This window comes from Spinacia oleracea, chromosome 1 (assembly GCF_020520425.1).
Source record: "Spinacia oleracea cultivar Varoflay chromosome 1, BTI_SOV_V1, whole genome shotgun sequence".
Taxonomy (NCBI): domain Eukaryota; kingdom Viridiplantae; phylum Streptophyta; class Magnoliopsida; order Caryophyllales; family Amaranthaceae; genus Spinacia; species Spinacia oleracea.
This window is the reverse complement of record NC_079487.1, coordinates 40726179-40747472: the sequence shown is the minus strand read 5'-3', so window position 1 is coordinate 40747472 and position 21294 is coordinate 40726179. Positions and strand designations below refer to the sequence as shown.

The window sequence follows — 21294 nt, the reverse complement described above, 5'->3', positions numbered from 1 at the left end:
ACATAATTAGGAGTCTAATAAGTAACAAAAACTATAAATCAACTCAATGTGTAGATTTCTTGCAGATGAATAAAAATTACCATATATTTTTAATTTTTATAAATTGGTAACAGTTAAAAAATATACGTCGTGTAATGTAAATATAACATTAACCTTACAAAATGAATTGAGTTACTAATATAAATTATTCTTTTATCATCCCTCAAGAAAATATAAAGTATTCCTTTAAATATCTGAAACTTAATGATGAAAGTTAAGGCAAAATTTAATGATGAAATTTATCCAAAAAAATGGAAGAAGTTGTAAACAAGAAAAATGATGCGCGACTACGTAGTCCTCTCCATCTAAAAAAGCTCCTCTAAATATTTTAGGCTAATCAATTGACTTACTCCATATACGATTTTTAACAAACATTTGTATACGGAGTACTATACTAAAAGCTAGGCAAATTGATGTGGAGATGACAAATATAATACAACTCTGATTTGCCTCTTTTATAATATTGGTAAATAACCTATAATAAGATAATTAATATACTTTGTATATATTTTATCTAAAATCTTCTAATTACTTATGGTAATAATCGATTTATACTACGAATTACTTATTTACTCATATTAATAAATTTCTTAATTTTAAATCTATATACTCCGTACTATACTAAAAGAGAGGCAAATCGATGTAGAGATGACAAATGTCTCTCTCTGATTTGCCTTTCTTATAACATAAATGATGACTAATTGTAAGTACTATCAAGTTTCGTTTAGAAATTGTGTCATATATTGAGTACGAATATGTTCAAACGTTCCTTTGATCGGTTATTATTTGTAATCCAATGAAAAATCTTCGCATACAATTCCTGATAACCGTATAGAAAATCTTATAATAGTTTAACTTGGACTATCAATTATATTACTGTAATACTATCAACTTTTTATAAATTTGTGTCATATAATGAATACGAATTTCACAACAAAAGTTAACTATTAATTTAATGTATTTAGCAAGGTCGTCTAAAACATTTTATAGGCCCTTTGTTAACTAACAAAATGAGCCCCTAGCCATATACTTTGTTTCGTACGAAACATATACTTAATCTTAAATATCAAAAATAACTTTGCCACATTCTTATTATCGTAATATTTTTATACGGAGCACGGGTAATAATTTATTCGCTTATATTATTGAAATGTTAAGAGCATATTGATTGAAAATTTGACTAATATATCGTAATCAACTATATCCAAAGTCATAAGATCTAGATGATTAAGTTTCCTTATTATTAATATGTTTGGAATAACAAAATATTTTTTATATATTAATGTAAATGATTTGAATATCACTTTAATATTTCGTGCAAAATATAATTTATATATGTAAATGGTGAATCACATTTGATGATGGGATGAGTTTAGGTTTTAGATTGATCTGAGGACAAAGTTAAACGTAGATGATTGACTAATGTTGACTAACAAAAAGAGATTTTTGGTGGATGGCTATAAGGATAACATGTATCCACCTTGGTGATGGGGAGAGTTTGAATTGATCGGATTTGAGAATACTCACGCAATCCTAATTATGTATGTCACTTTTAAATATTTTTTTTCAATATTATAGCTACTACAATCAATTTTGATGGTTTGTAATAAACTTATGTCAATATATTTAAAATTTAGTTGAAAGGAAAATTGGATTTTTATTGAACATAGTGATGTCAGAGTGTCAGTGGGCGAGTTTTTTGGGAGATCCCCCTGTGCATCCGCCCCAAATGGGCGGCGATGGAGGAAAGTTTATTGGGTGATGGGGTTAAAAATATAATTGTCACGGGTGAAGGGGTGATTATGGATTTTAGATTGGACCCGCGTGAGTCGTTAATCCTTAATCTGATTGATTATGAATATATAAAAAATGTACTATTAACTTATAATGTTTTGTTTATTTACTCAGTAACACTAATCAGACAAACGAATTTTCAGATGCTCTATAATAGAGTTTTAAAATTCAAAACTCTTTTACCAAAAAAAAAAAGTCGAGTCTAGGGGTGGGTGTGGATACACGGGAAGGGAGGGGATGAATTTTATTTTATACCTCTCGAGACGGAGGTTGGGAGGAGTGGGTATCGTTCCAATCGTAGATGGAGGGGATGAAGATGAGAATTATACGCGGTGCGGGTGTGCAGGCTCTATTCCATCTCAAAGTTATCTCTAACTCAATAAAGGAAATGGTCTAGATAGGTGTTAAGTGATCGGGTAATGAGGTTGACGGGATGACTGTGCGAGTATTAAGTGGGTATTACTATCGAAGTGAATGATGGGTGAGATAACTTTATGTTAGACACAAGTACTGGTGAATGAGAATGAAAATAATTTTATCTATGTACCCTTATTTGTTTTAATTGCTTAAGACACCGAATGAGCAATACCAAATTTATCCATCATTAATTATTTTGTATTTGGAGAATATCTATAAACTCTATTTTGATAATAATTGTATACCAGATTTCATATAATTTATATTTAGATTATAAATCGTGCATCGCACGGGTACTATACTAGTTTGTGTAGCTAGTAGGTTCCTCATGTTCTAAAATATCTATTCTAGAACTTTCGGTCAAAAGGAAATCAATATATCTCTTTGACATAATGACGATCCTACTAGACCTACATTGGGGAACAATAGAAGAAGTTTCTACCTCATTAGGTTGAGGGACTTCGCATGGATTATCTCCAAGTGGGACGGTAGAAGGCGCGTGAATGGAATGCACAGCCTCCTGAGCATTTTCCTGCTGGGTCGTCTATGACGAGGTGTGAACCTCATTCATTTGTTTCTCATCTCGAATTTCTTCGAGATATACATTACTCCCACTTGTTTTTCTGGAAATGAAATCCTTTTCCAAAAAGACACCATTGCGAGCAACAAACACTTTGTTTTCTCTTTGGTTGTAGATGTTAGGTTATGATTCATATGACAAAACATAAATCATGCGGAAAAACCATAAAGCCAGGAGAGCATATTAGTTACACATAATCATTTAGCATAGTTTAGATGCATACACTTTGTTGCGTGCCCTCCCTAGCTGCGCCCGAACCGAACAAGAACAAGTCTTTAGGACTCCAAGTGTCATCCCTCCGTAGATAGTCCACAGCACGTCCGGATCCGCCTTAAGCTTGATCAACTAGAATCGCCCTTATGGTTACTAGGAAATTCGGTTAAGTGTTTGCAAGTGTTTGGCTTATTTTTCTTTCAAAACTTACCCTTAGAATACTTCAATCCCGTATATCATAAATTATGACCCTAGGCCCTTATTTATAGAGGTTTGGAAAGGGAATTGGAATCCTAGTAGGATACGATTTAATTAAACTTAGAATCCTACAAGGACTCTAATTAATTAAATAATCCTTTTAGGAATAGGAATTTAATCATACACCAAATCCTAATAGATTTAGGAATTGTGCATGGACACAAACACACACACGCACGGAGCCACGAGGGCGCCCGCACGCGTGCGCTCGGCCCACGCAGCCCACGCTGCGCAGCCTTGCCTTGGCGCGCTGGGCCTGCCTTGCGGTGGGCCTGGCGCTGCCTTGGGCTGGGCGTTGGCGCACGTCTTTGCTTGCTGGGCGATGGCCTGGCTTCGTGCTGGGCCTTCATCCGACTGGCCTCGTCCGATGCTTATTCGTACGATACGCTTCCGATTAAATTCCCGGTTCCGGAATTTATTTCCGATACGAACAATATTTAATATTTCCGATTCCGGAATTAATTTCCGTTTCGAACAAATATTTAATATTTCCGTTTCCGGAACTATTTTCCGATTCCGATAATATTTCCGATTCTGACAATATTTATGTTTCCGGCAATATTTCCGATTCCGGCAATATTTCCATTTCCAATAATATTTTCCGATACGTACCATGTTTCCGTTTGCGACAACATCTACGACTTGGATAATATTTATATTTCCGATACGATCCGTATTTCCGTTTCCGGCAATATCATCGTTTCCGGAGTATTCACTTGCTTGTGACGATCTCAGCTCCCACTGAAACCAAGATCCGTCGATTCCGAATATCCATAGATAGAGTATTTAATGCCATTAAATTTTTGATCCGTTTACGTACTATTTGTGACCCTACGGGATCAGTCAAGAGTAAGCTGTGGATTAATATCATTAATTCCACTTGAACTGAAGCGGCCTCTAGCTAGGCATTCAGCTCACTTGATCTCACTGAATTATTAACTTGTTAATTAATACTGAACCGCATTTATTAGACTTATCATTGAATGCATACTTGGACCAAGGGCATTATTTCCTTCAGTCTCCCACTTGTCCTTAGGGACAAGTGTGCATTTCCTAATTCCTTTGTCGCTCGATGCTTGCTCTTGAACATAAGGTAAGAGTTGTCATCCTTATTATGTCCAGAGGTGTTTCTCGGTTTCAGAGTTCAACTGATCAAATAAACAGATAATCATAGCCTATGATGCATCCGAGCACGGCCATGCATTTCACAGTTTCTAGCTCTCCGAGTGGCCTTGTACAACTTTTAAGCATCTCATCCCGATTTATGGGAGGACAATCCCAATCTTGCGATCTTGAGATTATACTTCGTTTGATAGGTGATTACCTGAGCGTTGCCTTTATAGCCTCCTTTTACGGTGCGACGGTTGGTCAACCTCAAAGTAACCAGTTCTCAAACAAGTAATCTCAAATCACTCAGGTATTGAGGATTTAGTGTCTAATAATTTTAATGAAATTTACTTATGACAGATTTTCATCTCTTACAGTAAAGTTTCATAGGTCTGTCCGATACTAGTGTTCCCAAAGTAAGTATTTATGCAAATTATTATGACATTGCCATGTCCACATAGTTCAAGAAACAGAACTACTAGTCATCTTGCATTCTAGTCGTCTAACGTTTTCTATGCGTCCAATTTTTATAGAAAACTCCGACCAGGGACCATTCTCAACCTTTGACATTCAAGTTCACTTGATAGACATTTCTTAGTCACAGGACTGGTCCTGACAGTCTATCTTGAATATATCGTCAAATTGAAGGGACTCATCATTTAATAAACCACAAATTAAATGGAAAAATGAATTCTATTCATTTATTGTGAATGATTAACCAATAATGTTTTACAAAGACTTAAACTCTAAAACTTTAAAACATTAAAAAAGGACATCAAAGCCATTCCCCAATATGCTTGATTCCCATAGCTGCAGTGTGCGAGTTGTTTTATTGTGAATGATTAACCAATAATGTTTTACAAAGACTTAAACTCTAAAACTTTAAAACATTAAAAAAGGACATCAAAGCCATTCCCCAATATGCTTGATTCCCATAGCTGCAGTGTGCGAGTTGTGCTTCGCCTGCGGCAGAGGTTTAGTCAATGGATCTGATATGTTGTCATCAGTTCCAATCTTGCTTATCTCGACTTCTTTTCTTTCAACGAACTCTCGTAGAAGGTGAAATCTACGAAGTACATGCTTGACTCTTTGGTGGTGTCTAGGCTCCTTTGCCTGTGCAATAGCTCCGTTATTATCGCAATACAGGGCTATTGGTCCTGTAATGGAGGGGACTACACCAAGTTCACCTATGAACTTCCTTAGCCATATAGCTTCCTTTGCTGCTTCATGTGCAGCAATGTACTCCGCTTCAGTTGTAGAATCCGCAATGGTGCTTTGCTTAGCACTTTTCCAGCTTACTACACCTCCGTTGAGGCAGAAGACAAACCCAGACTGTGATCTGAAATCATTTTTGTCGGTTTGGAAACTTGCGTCCGTATAGCCTTTAACAATTAATTCGTCATCTTTACCATAGACCAGGAAGTCATCTTTGTGCCTTTTCAGGTACTTCAGAATATCCTTGGCAGCAGTCCAATGTGCCTCTCCTGGGTATGACTGGTATCTGCTCGTAGCACTAAGTGCGTACGCAACATCCGGGCGTTTACATATCATAGCATACATTATTGAACCAATCAATGATGCATATGGAATCTCATTCATTCGTCTACGCTCATCAAGTGTTTTTGGGCACTGAGTCTTGCTTAGAGTTATTCCATGAGACATGGGTAGGTAGCCTCGCTTGGAGTCTGCCATCTTGAACCTATCAAGCACCTTATTGATATAAGTGCTTTGACTAAGTCCAATCATCCTTTTAGATCTATCTCTGTAAATCTTGATGCCCAATATGTACTGTGCTTCTCCTAGATCCTTCATCGAAAAACATTTCCCAAGCCAAATCTTGACAGAGTTCAACATAGGAATGTCATTTCCGATAAGTAATATGTCGTCGACATATAATACTAGGAAAGAAATTTTGCTCCCACTGACCTTCTTGTATACACAAGATTCGTCTGCGTTCTTGATGAAACCAAAGTCATCGACTTCTTCATCAAAACGTATATTCCAGCTCCTGGATGCCTGCTTTAATCCGTAGATTGATTTCTTTAGCTTGCATACCTTTTTAGCATTCTTTGGATCCTCAAAACCTTCAGGCTGTGTCATAAACACAGTTTCTGTTAAAACGCCGTTTAAGAAAGCGGTTTTGACATCCATCTGCCATATTTCGTAATCGTAATATGCAGCGATTGCTAACATTATCCGAATAGACTTTAGCATTGCAACTGGTGAAAAGGTTTCATCGTAATCCACACCGTGGACTTGCCTGTAACCTTTTGCAACCAATCTAGCTTTGAAAACTTCAAGTTTCCCATCCTTGTCCTTTTTCAGTTTGAAAACCCATTTACTTCCAATGGCTTGGTAGCCATCTGGCAAATCGACCAAATCCCATACTTGGTTTTCTGACATGGAGTCTAATTCAGATTGCATGGCTTCTTGCCATTGCTTGGAGCTAGGGCTCGTCATAGCTTGTTTGTAAGTCACAGGTTCATCACTTTCAAGTAATAGAAGTCATAGCTCTCGTTCGTCAAAATACCTAAGTACCTTTCCGGTTGAGATCTATATCTCTGTGATCAACGCGGGGTTACATCTCTAGGTTGACCATGATTCTCACCAGATTCTTCTAAAGATCTCTGAGTTTCATCCTGAATGTCATCTTGAGCATTCTCTAGATTTTGTTGTTCGACTCGAATTTCTTCGAGGTCTACTTTTCTCCCACTTGTCATTTTGGAAATGTGATTCTTCTCCAAAAAGACACCATCTCGAGCAACAAACACCTTGTTCTCAGATGTATTGTAGAAGTAATACCCCTTTGTTTCCTTTGGATAGCCCACAAGGATACATTTGTCAGATTTCGGATGAAGTTTGTCTGAAATTAATCGTTTGACATCCCCAAATCTTAAGAAAAGACACTTTTGGAGGCTTTCCAAACCATAACTCATATGGAGTCTTTTCGACAGCTTTAGATGGAGCTCTATTTATAGTGAGTGCGGCTGTATTTAGCGCATGTCCCCAAAATTCTAATGGAAGTTCGGCCTGACCCATCATTGACCTAACCATGTCTAGCAAGGTTCTGTTCCTCCGTTCCGACACACCGTTCCATTGTGGTGTTCCAGGAGGAGTCAATTCTGATAGAATTCCACATTCTTTCAGATGGTCATCAAATTCATAGCTCAGATATTCACCGCCTCTATCAGACCGCAGTGCCTTAATCTTCTTGCCTAATTGATTCTCTACTTCACTCTGAAATTCCTTGAATTTGTCAAAGGATTCAGACTTATGCTTCATTAGGTAGACATAACCATATCTAATGAAGTCATCAGTGAAAGTGATAAAGTAGCTGAAACCACCTCTAGCATTTGTACTCATTGGTCCACATACATCTGTATGGATTAAACCCAATAGTTCAGTTGCTCTTTCTCCAACTTTAGAGAAAGGTTGCTTTGCCATTTTGCCAAGTAAACATGATTCGCACTTACCATAATCCTCTAAGTCAAATGGTTCTAGAATTCCTTCCTTTTGAAGTCTTTCCATGCGTTTTAAGTTAATATGGCCTAATCGACAATGCCACAGATAGGTGAGATATGAATCATCCTTTTTGGCCTTTTTGGTATTTATGTTATAAACTTATTTGTCGTGATCTAATAAATAAAGTCCATTGACTAATCTAGCAGATCCATAAAACATCTCTTTAAAATAAAACGAACAACTATTGTCTTTTATTAAAAAGGAAAATCCCTTAGCATCTAAGCAAGAAACTGAAATGATGTTTTTAGTAAGGCTTGGAACATGGAAACACTCTTCCAGTTCCAAAACTAGCCTAGAGGGCAACGACAAATAATAAGTTCCTACAGCTAATGAAGCAATCCGTGCTCCATTTCCCACTCGTAGGTCGACTTCACCCTTGCTTAACTTTCTACTTCTTCTTAGTCCCTGTGAATTGGAACATAAGTGTGAGCCACAACCTGTATCTAATACCCAAGAAGTTGAATTAGCAAGTATACAGTCTATAACGAAAATACCTGAAGATGGAACGACTGTTCCGTTCTTCTGATCTTCCTTTAGCTTTGAACATTCTCTTTTGTAATGGCCTATTCCATTACAATAAAGACAGCTTGATGTGGACTTGTCCTGCTTTGATTTAGTATTGCCCTTGGACTTTCCACTTTTCTTGAACAGTCTCCCTCTAGCCTTGAGTAAACCTTTGGCTTCACAGTCCAGTATTATCTCAGCCTTTCTGACAAAGTGAACAAATTCTGCAACTGTTTCTTCTCTTGGTTCACTTAGGTAGAGTTGCTTGAAGCGACCAAACCCACTGTGTAGTGAATTGAGCAAGATAGAGACTGCCATCCTTTCGCTTATTGGTGTTCCTAGTAGACTTAGGCGATCAAAATATGAACGCATAAGATCCACATGGAGCCTCAGTGGGACGCCTACCCTCTGTTTAGTGCGAAGGAGCTGAACATGTGTTTCTTGGACTTCCATCCTATAACACCTGTTGGGAGAACTGACCTTTAGTCCAGACATTGATTCAATCAACTCATGGACGTTCAGGTCTCTGTCCTCCGTGCTTCCACGACAGATATCCCTCAGATTGTTGATGAGCGTAAAAGGTTCATAAGCTACAAACCTTCTAGCCCATTCATCAGGGATATTGTTCAGCATGAGACTCATAACCTTTTTGAGATCCGCATCCCAGGCGGAAAATCTTTCAGGGGTCATGTCTCTGGCATAGTAGCTTGGCATGGGATGTAATAGTACATACTCAAGTCCATTGAGTCTGACTATTTCAACTAGCTTAGCTTCCCATTCAAGAAAATTTGCCAGGTTCAGCTTGACCATAAGCTCAGAACCCATGATGATGATTTGATTGTTGTTTGCCATAATTAAAACTACAATTGAAAAGAATAAACAAATAAATAACCATTCACAGTTTCTCTTAATAAACTTAAATTCTAGCAAACATGCATAATTCAATGTTCATTAAGCATTTTATTCAAATTATGTGTTCCGGCAGGTGTGAATAAAATGATTCCAAGATCCTAAAACCATTGAAGAATTAAGCACAGTTTGTCGACTCAATCCTAAAACAGTTTAGGTAAGCAAAAACCTTTTGCTAATAGTCTAGAAACTATTCTTGGTTGATAGGTACGTCTAAGAACTTATTAGGTAAACCTATCGATTTTGCCACGACATAAAAGGACTCCTTACTTATATCGTTGAGTTTCACCAAAACTAACATGTACTCACAATTATTTGTGTACCTTACCCCTTTAGTATCGACAAGTAACACCTCGCTATGGCGGAAAACTATTACTAAGATCGATGTAAAGGATATCCAAGTAAGTGTTATTTTGGCATGGCACCTTTTAACTCAATTTTTAAGTTTGGAACTTAAGGCTCTTACTATGTTGGTTAGATTTTAAGTGAAATAAAATCCTTAATCATGCAACATAATCAAGCTTTGATCTCATGCATATTTAAGACATATTTAAAGCAATAAATAACTTAAAGCATGCATAAGATAAATGTGATCTAGTATGGCCCGACTTCATCTTGAAGCTTCAACTTCAAAGTCCGTCTTGAAAATCTCCGTGGGAGGCGCCATTTTCTTCAAATAGGATAAACTATAATTAAAACTAATTACAACTATTTGATGGTACGCAGACCATATTTGAATTGAAAAACAATTTTGGTACTTTAGACCAATTACATTCAAATTAATGGTACGCAGACCATATTTTCTATCCTATTTGGGCCATACTAGTCACTTCATAACCTGCAAAACAGTACATATACAATATATACCATTCACCCATTCATTATCATGAATGGCCCACATAGCTGGTTAGTAAAACACTTTATGCATCACATAAATATATATTTGCAACAATTAATCAAGGGCACCAATAATCTACAAATTATTCAGTCCTTATTAATTCTAATCAAGTTGTTTTAACCTTAAGGATTTGTAGACCTAATCAAGAGTTTATGACTAAAAGGGCTCCCACTTAAACCAATAAATTCATATGCTTTACTAATTTTAAACATAAAAATGTATTTCTAGTCTAACCTGAAACATACAAATTTAATTAAAATTTAAAGCTCATATAAATTTATAATTGAATCCACATATTTAATTTATTTTCAGTCGTATTTAAATTAATTCATGATTTTAATTTTAGTAAAATAATTAGAATAAATGAAATTTATTATAATTATAATATTCAAAATTAAAATCCAAGAAAACAATTTAAATTATTAATTTTAAAATTAATTAAAATTACATAAACTGAAAATTTCAAATTAAAATTTTAAAACGAACTAATCGTAACACAAAGTACGCAACATCACCATACAACGCATAGCCATAGGCCACACGCACGCAGCCATCGCTAGCCATGTGCGCGCAGCCTATGTGCTGCGTCGCATCCATCGCTGTACACCATCGCAAGGCATCACCGAAGCACGCTCGCTGCTCACCATCGCTGGGCGCGCGCCAGCGCTCGCTGTGCGCGAGGCTTCGATGCAGGCGTAGCGCTCGTCGCACGCGAGCCAGCGCTCGCTGCACGCGAGGCTTCGATCGCTGCGCGAGGCAGTGCGCGTTGCACGCGACTGCTCGCTGCCTTGCTCTCGCCCTTGCCCACTCGCCCATCGCATATAGAACACGACACAAGGCAGGGCTGCTGCCTTGTGCTCGTGCACCATGGCCTTGCTCGCTGCATTCGTACCGCATGGGCGACGAGCTCCCTTGCTCGTCGTCGCATGCCCGCACTATACAACACCCCTTAAGGGTAACACGTAGCGTCCATTGCTTTGTGCGTGCAAGTTATATGAGCGAATCGCATAAAAATAAAAAATTTTATTTTCAAAATTAATGACAAATTAATAAATCATATTAATTTCATAATTTTAGGGCGAAAAATCGAAAATTTATTAATTAATTAATTTCCGATTAACATGGATTCAAGTCTAGGTCATAAAAATTTAAAATTTAACACAAATTAACAATTTTTATGGTGGTTTTTAATCATAGGTATCTAATTAAATTATTAATTAATTATGAAAATCAAAATAATTCTAAATTATTCGAATTTTCAAGAAATTAATTATAATTACAAATTAGATTGCATAATTAACAAGGCTAGGCATTCAAACTTGTTAAACATATACATTAGGTCAATCAAAAATTCAAGATTTATCAACAAGAATCGCAAATATTTAATTTAACAACTTAAATTTACAAACTTTTGCGTTCGAAAAACTAAAACCTCCGAAAAGTCATAGTTAGGCTTCGAATTTGAGAATTGTGGGTTCCAAAAAGTCAAAATTTTAGAATGCCTTTTACATGCGGAATTGACACAAAAATCACTCGATTTGGATGAGTAACGAAGAAACTGCCGAAAAACTGCGTACATATAATTAAATAAACGCAATTTGCAATTAATTAACAATTACGAAAATTGATCATCCCTTTTAATTCTTGCAAATTTGTAATATTTAACCATGTTTATGCAATTTAGATTATGAAAATAATAAGAGGCTCGTGATACCACTGATAGGTTATGATACATATGACAAAACATAAATCATGAGGAAAAACCTTAATGCCAGGAAACATATTATTTACACATAATCATTTAGCATAATTTAGGAGCATACACTTTGTAGCGTGCCCTCCCTAGCTGCGCCCGAACCGAACAAGAACAAGTCTTTAGGACTCCAAATGTCGTCCATCCGTAGATAGTCCACAGTACGTCCGGATACGCCTCAAGTTAGACCAACTAGAATCGCCCTTAAGGTTACTAGGAAATTCGGTTAAGTGTTTGCAAGTGTTTGGCTTATTTTTCTTTCCAAACTTACCCTTAGAATACTTCAATCTCGTATATCATAAATTATGACCCTAGGCCCTTATTTATAGAGGTTTGGAAAGGGAATTGGAATCCTAGTAGGATACGATATAATTAAACTTAGAATCCTACAAGGACTCTAATTAATTAAATAATCCTTTTAGGAATAGGAATTTAATCATACACAAAATCCTAATAGATTTAGGAATTGTGCATGGACACAAACACACACACGCACGGAGCCCCGAGGGCGCCCGCACGCGTGCGCTCGGCCGACGCAGCCACGCTGCGCAGCCTCGCCTTGGCGCGCTGGGCCTGCCTTGCGGTGGGCCTGGCGCTGCCTTGGGCTGGGCGTTGGCGCGCGTCTTTGCTTGCTGGGCGATGGCCTGGCTACGTGCTGGGCCTTCGTCCGGCAGGCCTCGTCCGATGCTTATTCGTACGATACGCTTCCGATTAAATTCCCGGTTCCGGAATTCATTTCCGATACGAACAATATTTAATATTTCCGATTCCGGAATTAATTTCCGTTTCGAACAAATATTTAATATTTCCGTTTCCGGAACTATTTTCCGATTCCGATAATATTTCCGATTCTGACAATATTTCTGTTTCCGGCAATATTTCCGATTCCTGCAATATTTCCATGTCCAATAATATTTTCCGATACGTACCATGTTTCCGTTTCCGACAACATCTACGACTTGGATAATATTTATATTTCCGATACGATCCATATTTCCGTTTCCGGCAAAATCATCGTTTCCGGAGTATTCACTTGCTTCTGACGATCTCAGCTCCCACTGAAACCAAGATCCGTCGATTCCGAATATCTATAGATAGAGTATTTAATGTCATTAAATACTTGATCCGTTTACGTACTATTTGTGTGACCCTACGGGTTCAGTCAAGAGTAAGCTGTGGATTAATATCATTAATTCCACTTGAACTGAAGCGGCCTCTAGCTAGGCATTCAGCTCACTTGATTTCACTGAATTATTAACTTGTTAATTAATACTGAACCGCATTTATTAGACTTATCATTGAATGCATACTTGGACCAAGGGCATTATTTCCTTCAAATTCTTCAATGATTTTAGGGTCTTGGAATCATTTTATTCACACCTGCCGGAACATTAAATTCGAATAAAATGCTAATAACTTGTTTAAATTGCATGAATGCTTTAATTTTCAAGTTATTACTCATAATAAATGTTTAGACTTTGCATGCTTCAATGTATGTTTTAATTATTGTTTATAATTAAATATCTTGCACTGCAGTAAACCCTTTTAGAAAGGTAACAGTAAATTTCCTCGATTGGTAGTGAATCCAAGAACGATTCACGGAAATGAGAGAAAATGAGCAATTTAAAATGTACGTTTCTTTTAGTGACTTTTATGGTTGTTTTCGAGTATCAAAATCGAATGGCGAACCGATTGGTGCTTGTGGATTCAAAATACAATGTAGTTTTGAGTTCATAAAGCATTGAGTTTAAACGCTCAGCTTTACCAATGGTTAACAACCTAAAATCTTTGTCCATTTAATTCTCGAATGAGTCTAGTCCCTAGACATTCGAATAGATCGATGCTTAGAGAACTTTAGAAGCTTCTGGTAAGATCATCTAGTTGAAACAAAATATTCAACATAAATTAAATGGTAAGAACCTTGTTGGAGTGACATTCGACATGTCTAACAAAGTATAAAAGTCAACACTAAAGAATTCAATTCTTAAGACTATAAGAAAGGGTACAGAAATAGGAAAACAAGGAACAAATAAAAGGAATTTACGATTCCGTTTCTACCTATAAGTTTATGTTTAAAGAGAAGTAACCTAGCATTCAAACTTCCTTGGTAGAATATACCGCTTGAGGTTCTTACGTCGTTAATAACTCAAACTATGGAACCTAGGATACACTAATGGCCTACAAGTGGGAAATGAAGCATGGCAATGCTACATTAGTTGTAGGGTCATCTAGTTTGTTTTAAGTCCTTTCATAGGCTGGAACTTAATGTCTATTTTGTTCCACAATCAGCATACCTAATTTCTGTTTTCAAACACAGAAAGACTCACATTCAGAAGAACAAAAACAATGTTTGTTTGTTTATTTGAATAAAATGGTCATTTACGGGTTGAGTCAATATGCTTGATTAAAACAAACAAATCTTTAACAATAAAACTTTACTAGGTTCAAATCAATCTCTTGATTTGAGTTCCACTAACCTTTAGCATTGTTGCTTAGACCATATCAACAAGTTAACATTCAAAAGCTCTATTTTGATGGACTTTTGTAAGTTGATTGATTTCTAGATCAATTTAAGACAACTAGTCTTACTTGTTGAAAGTAACAAAAGATATGAACTATTGTTAGAACGCCTAGACAATAGAGTTCAAAGCTAAAGAATGATTTTATGACTTTATTATTTCACATGGATTTGAGTGAATATAGGTTTATTTACTCAAATCTGATATAAGTTGAATCTGTTTGGCTAGTTCAAAGATTCAGAAGTATAAAATCCACTTGGCAAGAAATCATAAAGATCTAGGTTAGATCATGTTATTGATTACTTATACCAAGAATGATCATCAATGATTGTGTGTTGTAATTTCACGATCTAGCTCCATAAGATATGGTATATCTAAGTTGGAATGATCGAAGTCGATTAGTACTTGATTCGATCAATGATGAATCATAAAGATTTTTCCTATAATTTCTAAACAAAATGCTCAACTACCACCAAACTAAACCAAATTCGTCAAAGCTATTGAAAAGTAATTTCAAGAATATCTTTTCATAATTGTATATCTAAAGAGTTGCTAAACTCAGTGGGAGCTTAGTGTTTGTTATTCAACAAACTAAGGCCCATGTCTAGATATATGTTTCATTGTGATTTATTCAAATGAGACACAAGGGTATTGTTTCTACCACGAATTTTGAGAACATAATGTTTGTTTGCTCGAAATAATGTCCTTTTGGAGATTCATTTCCAAAATGACAAGTGGGAGAAAATAGACCTCGAAAGTCTTCGAGGCGAACAACAAACATAAACGGACATTCCGGAGGCTTTTCGAAGTGCTTCAGAAAATCCGAGCTTATTCTTTAAGGACTTTTAGAAGTGGCTTTAAAGAATAGACATCTCTTAGAAGACTTTACAAGTGCTTCAAGGAGAACAGAATATTCAAAGAACTTTCAAGTGGCTATTGATATTCTATTGTTTGATGTTCTATACCCAAGTAGGCATAGAGTTCAAGTCACTGAAACTATGCGATTCTTCTATTAGATAGTGAAGAAACGTACAACTTGCAGTGAAACTATTATCATGTAGATTAATGAGTTTGTGACCTGTAAGAAAGCTATGACGACACCCAAATTCCCTAAAAATGGTTAGAGGCCATATATAGACTCAAATGTTTTAAATGGTTAGAGGCCATAAAACATACTCAATGTTTTGATGACAAAATTGCAATTTTGTTGATTTGCAAGAATAGTTTCACACCTATTGGTTGCAAGTTTGTTTTAAGGATAAAAACCATCAAAAAATGTGTTCACAACACAAAGCTAGATTAGTTGCTAAAGGTTACAAGCACATTCATGGCATGGATTGTGTTGAAACCTCATGCATAATCGTAATGCTTAAAGTCTATAATTCAAGCAATGATTGCATATTGGTACATATGGCAATTGGATGACAAAACGTATTCCTCAATCAAATGTTGGAATAAACTATGTACATGGTATGTCATATCACTACTACAAAAATAGGCAAAGAGATCTTCAATAAAAGACCCTTTAGTCGAGATGACGGGTCTCTTTAATATAAGAGATCTAATTTTAAAGTTAACAGGTCTCTAATGAAACTAAGGTCCCATCATTTTTCCGCTGAAAATAGAATGAGAGAATCCAGAGATCCGTTATTTGATTTAACGGGTCTCTTTTATGTCAAAGGGCCCACCATTCATTTTCGAAAAATAAAGAGAAATAAACTAAAGACCCGTTAAAAACAACAGGTCTCTTCCATTAAATGGGCCCATGTACATACAAATGCGGAAAAGGGAAAGACCCTTATTTGTGTTACCGGGTCTCTTTCCCAACTATTTTTCATTAAAAAAAACCTCTCTCTTCTCTCCATCTCTCTTCCTCTCCCAATTTCCCCACCGCCCCTCTCAATCAGAGAAACAAGAGAGTGAACTCGTCGATGTAGGCTCTTCAGTACTGGATAAACTCAAAGATCTGTACCTGAAGAAGTTATGGCATCAACCTTCTCGAGCTACAAAAGTTCATTGCTCTCATAAGTTCCAGGTTGGTAATTTTTTAGATTCAATCATTGATTTTTGTTATTCTTTTTGTTTATTTCGTGTGAACATTTTGTTGATTTTTCCGCATTTGTGTTGCTTTTTTCTTATATGTTCTGTATTTCGCGGAATTTAGGGTTTGTTTTACCACCTCCGCCGCCGCCCAACACCGCCCTACCCAGGTAATCCACCTCCTTTGTCGCCGCCATACCGATTTGTCCACTCTCGTTAATAATACTCAATCGACAATTAAGGTTGTAGAAGACTAATTCAGAGTCTACTCTCACCGCCTCTCACCGCCTCCAAGGAAGCTCAGGTATCCCGATCTCATCTCTTTAATATAATGTTTTAATTTTTTTTACATTTTTTTGTAGAAATGTTAATTAGGGTTCGAATTTGGTTTTGTTTGTTTTGATTTGACATGATCTATGTGTTTAGATTGCTTAAATTGATGCTCTTAGGACAATTTTCACTATTTGTGAAATCCTTTGGATCTTTTTGGATCAAACTGGTAACTTTTGGCATATTTTACTGGAATTCGGTAAATTTCAGAATAATCAAGGTACTAAAGGTGTTCCTTTGTTTGTTACGATTTTCTCATTTTGAAGAAATTTGGAATGTAGACATTGAATTAGGATATTATGCTTTGGATATTTGTAGATGTTAATAGACTAAGGCATTGAAGGCTTCAGTTTTTGTAATTTTCTCAATTAGGTTTAAATGGACTTTTAGAAATCTTGAGTTATTTGGTTTTCTATGACAGTAGAACCCAGATATGCGCTAGTACTTCCTTATTGATGACATTAACATTCTTGACGTAGGATGTACTCAAGGGTAAATGCTGGATTGAAATTTTGAATTTTGGTTGTATTTTTGGGGTTGAGTTAGCCTGAAACTGTGATCTACAGTTAGGTAAAGGTGAATGTATGGTGAAATTAAGCTCTTGAGTCTTGAGGATATTTAGGTTAATGTGATAATCAAGCTGGAACTCAAAATGTTTGGAAGAGTTTCACTTGGTCTTCAGCTTGTAGATGTGTTTTATAGTCATTCTCAGGCGTCGGAGAGCTAATTCTTTAACATATTTTAGCCCCTGTCCTTTTCTTCAGTCAGATTATCTCTTCATCGATAACAATGCTTTCTTGATTTTGGTGACGGGTTCAATCAGACATTGCACTCCTGTGCAAGTAGAGGTGCAGGTACACGACTAAAGAAACTTAGGGAAGCCATCAGTATATGAGGATGAGGAGTAATGATCTGTATTTATGGCTAGTCTACTTTCTAGAAGACGTCTGATGGTAAGAAGTATCCAGTATCTGTATTTTTAACATAGATCTGAAAGCCATTTGGTGTACCCCCCAAAACCAAGATAACAGATTTTTCAATTTGCTTACATTTGTGCTGAATTCTGCTGTGAGCTCAAGACTGGTTTTATTTGTTGGGTTGATATAACTTCTGCAGCCTGATATATTTGTAGCGTGACTAGCGTCTTTCTGTTGTTATAAATGGATGTGTATTTAGGAAATCTCGTAGAAAACTCGACTTATTATGGATAGTAATATTGTTCAAGTTTGTGTTTGAATACCTGGTTGAATGTATGTTCCTCCTATAGGATTACAAGTTTTGTCGTAACATCATAACTTTTGTCACTCTTGTTTTTGGATAATCTATTACTAAAAGCAGATGAAATGTTAGTTTAGCTATGGTTTATTGTCCACTTGATCTTTAATGGAATAAACAACAGAAAAAGGTGCAATTTTGCTAATTTGCTTCAATCAGACGCGGTTCTTGGTCATTCGGATAATTATTGCTGGTTTATATTGCTGATTGCTTGGTTTCAAACTCCAGACCTCCATTTATATGTTGACTAATCTTGTTGTTGGTTAACTGCCCGGAAGTTATTGTGAATATAATTATAGAAGGTGGGGAAGTTTTGTATCTATTTTCTGTATTTTTTTTAGCAATAGGTGCCAATGGTATTTCACTTATTTTGTTGATGTCCACCACTTATAGAGAATATAATAGAGCTGATCCATCTTGCACATTTAATTTGAAGATTTGCCTATGAACTTTCTAATAATTTCTTTTTATTTGGTATTCTTACAGTAATGAAGAACCCATTAAATATGTCCAAGTATCAAGAAAATTTCAAGTGAAGCTAGGTACTAACCTTTGGCTCTGATATTCTTTTTAGTTCTTGTGTACATTCCAACATTTGTCAAGCTTAATTTATATATTGCATTCAAATATCTAGTTGAATATCATACATTGATTTACACAAATCTTGTATCTTTAGGTAGAGCATATTTCATAGGATGGTTATATAGAATAATGTTGTTAATGTTGCATATTGTCAGCATGAGTTTTATGATTTTTTATCGAACTCCCCAAAGTTGTGCGGTTGTTTCACTTTATTTTCTTTATAGTGGAGCTCCAAATACTGGTATTTTTATTGCACATATTGTTCTAGTATTTCTAGGAGAACTCTGCATACTGTTTTGCAGTTCTCAGGATGAGCATTTCCCTGAAGTTCTCTTCTCCCCCTGTACTTGCGCCAATAAGTCTATTGGCCACTGAAAGTAAACTTGATTGTTTGGATATCTATTAGAGAATCATATGTTAAAGGTGCTCATTTTCTCTTTTAGATTCATTTATATGACAGGAGTTATGTGATCATTACTCTGAAGTTTGCTTGTATTCGAAGAAAAATTCAAGCTTGATTTTATGGCTCCCCATTTGTTAATTTTTCTGAAATAAAAAGTAGTTTGTTTGAATGAACTCTTACAGTATCTAGCTTGTAACATGCTCAAATCAGAAATCAGTATAACTACTAATCCCTTCTTGTTTCTAGAAGCTCATTTTGCGACATATGATTTTGTGCGTCTCCAGTCTATTGGATTCTAATATTGCATGAATACCTGAATATGACCCCGGAGAAAACTATCGACTAAAAAATGAGTATAATATAGGAATACCTGACAGAATATCAGGTCAAATTAAGTCCATTTTTATTAGACCTTAGTTGTACTATACTAGTATTATATCAGTCCTACAGTTACAGCTGAAAAACTAGCCAAATCCTGTTTAGCATTTCAATTTTCTCTTGTAGTACTTCCGTGCACTTTCAGATAGTGCTTCTTATAAAATTTTCTTTGATTCATAAGTTCAACCACGCTGAATCTTTTCTATACTGGAGACCATCATTTGATTCCCGGTTAAATCATCATCTAATCAAAGTCTTAATTGTAAACAACATAAAATTTCTAGTAAACATTGTTGGTGGACTTCCTGATTCTCTTTCATTTGCGCGCATTCCTGTGTGATTTTTTGTTTCTTTGAACTCTTCTAATTTGGCGAGTTGACAAACTGTTTGACTTCTTGGGTGTGGGTTTGTAGAAGTTTTACCAATATTCGGATGTGCTCCTACTTAGTCCTAGTACTATAGAAGCTTGATTCTTGTGCTGAAAGTGGGATTAATTTGTGTAGAAGATTAAGAATTTCCAATGTTTCAAAATATATTGACTCATTCTACATAATTTGGATTAGACAGTGACAAATCTACCTAGTTTCTACCCCACCAACGAGTCAAATACCATGACTTTGACTTGCCTAAGCATCGCAAATTTTCATTTTGCAACCACAGTCCACAACCAGCGCTTATGGTCTTTGTAGCTTTACTTTGCTTCAGAATACTAGTATGTGTGTATGGCAACTGTGTCAGTCGTGTGTGGCTCGGTTTTTCTTAATCATCATTATGACCTTCATTTGTTGATATTAGTGGCTTAGTATACGGACAGAGTGAGTATTTTTTAGGAAAATAATAATCCACAGTCAATGAGTCATATCGCTTTCTGCATGTTTCTTGATTCTCTAGCTATTTTCATCCTCCAAAGTCCAAACATGCCTTTATTGCATTTTATACAAGAAAAACAATTTATGTCTTTTCTCTTATTACCTCTTATGACATTGTCTGCTGCTTTTAACTCAGGTGCATAGAGATGGATATAGAAGCTCTTCTTTAAATACAACCCAACTGCAAAACCTAATAGTGCCGGATGACCCTGATAACTTCCTTGACTGCTGCAAATGGTCCGATGTCTACTGCAATAACTCCACAGGTCGAATTCACAGGCTTGATTTTGATGAATTTATATCTGGTTGTGAAGACAGTGATAGGTTTTTGATGCAGCGGTTCCATTTATGCCCTTCACTGCTTGTCCTGGAGGACTTGCTCTACCTACTTACCTAGACCTCAGTGAGATATCCGTCGATCACTCCTCAGCTTGGCGTATCCCTGTCTTCCTAGGGTCCTTCTCCCACTTAAGGTACCTGTATAACGAGCCAGTTAATAATTCATTAGTGAGGTATTATTCATATGCTTGTTATTAATTAAGGAATATTAGATTTGGCTTAAAGAAACTTTTACTGCTTATGTAAAATAAGAGTAGTGAATCATGTCGTAGTTTAAATGTCATCTACTAATCACTTGGGCACTTAACGACCAAGACAATAATAAATCTTTTTGGTATGTTCAGTGAAAAGGATAGGTGTAAGAGGGAGGGAGAGGTGTTAAGAAATGAGAGTAGAGAGGTAAGAGAAAGAACAACTGTGTGGCAATAAAACATGGTCCTTTTCATCATTCATGTTGTCGTAAATCGGTAAATGAGTTGATTTTCTTAAATTTTCCTTTGTTTAACTACTAAATATGCTACTTATTACAGTTTTCTGAAGAAATGAGAGTAGAGAGGTAAGAAAT

General features: G+C 36.1%; 1 protein-coding gene and 1 long non-coding RNA gene across 2 annotated transcripts; both read left to right on the top strand.

The window, feature by feature from the left end:
* The first annotated feature begins 16273 nt into the window (after window positions 1–16273).
* Window positions 16274–16932, top strand: LOC130465836 (uncharacterized). Its single transcript, XM_056834675.1, has 3 exons — window positions 16274–16548; window positions 16678–16723; window positions 16796–16932. The coding sequence occupies exons 1-3, from the start codon at window positions 16279–16281 to the stop codon at window positions 16891–16893; spliced, it is 414 nt and encodes a 137-aa protein (XP_056690653.1). The 5' UTR covers window positions 16274–16278; the 3' UTR covers window positions 16894–16932.
* A 782-nt stretch (window positions 16933–17714) lies between these two features.
* LOC130465835 (uncharacterized) lies at window positions 17715–20654 on the top strand. The gene is made up of 3 exons (XR_008925853.1): window positions 17715–17836; window positions 18645–18700; window positions 20527–20654. It is a non-coding gene; the product is annotated as an uncharacterized lncRNA (long non-coding RNA).
* Window positions 20655–21294: the final 640 nt, after the last annotated feature.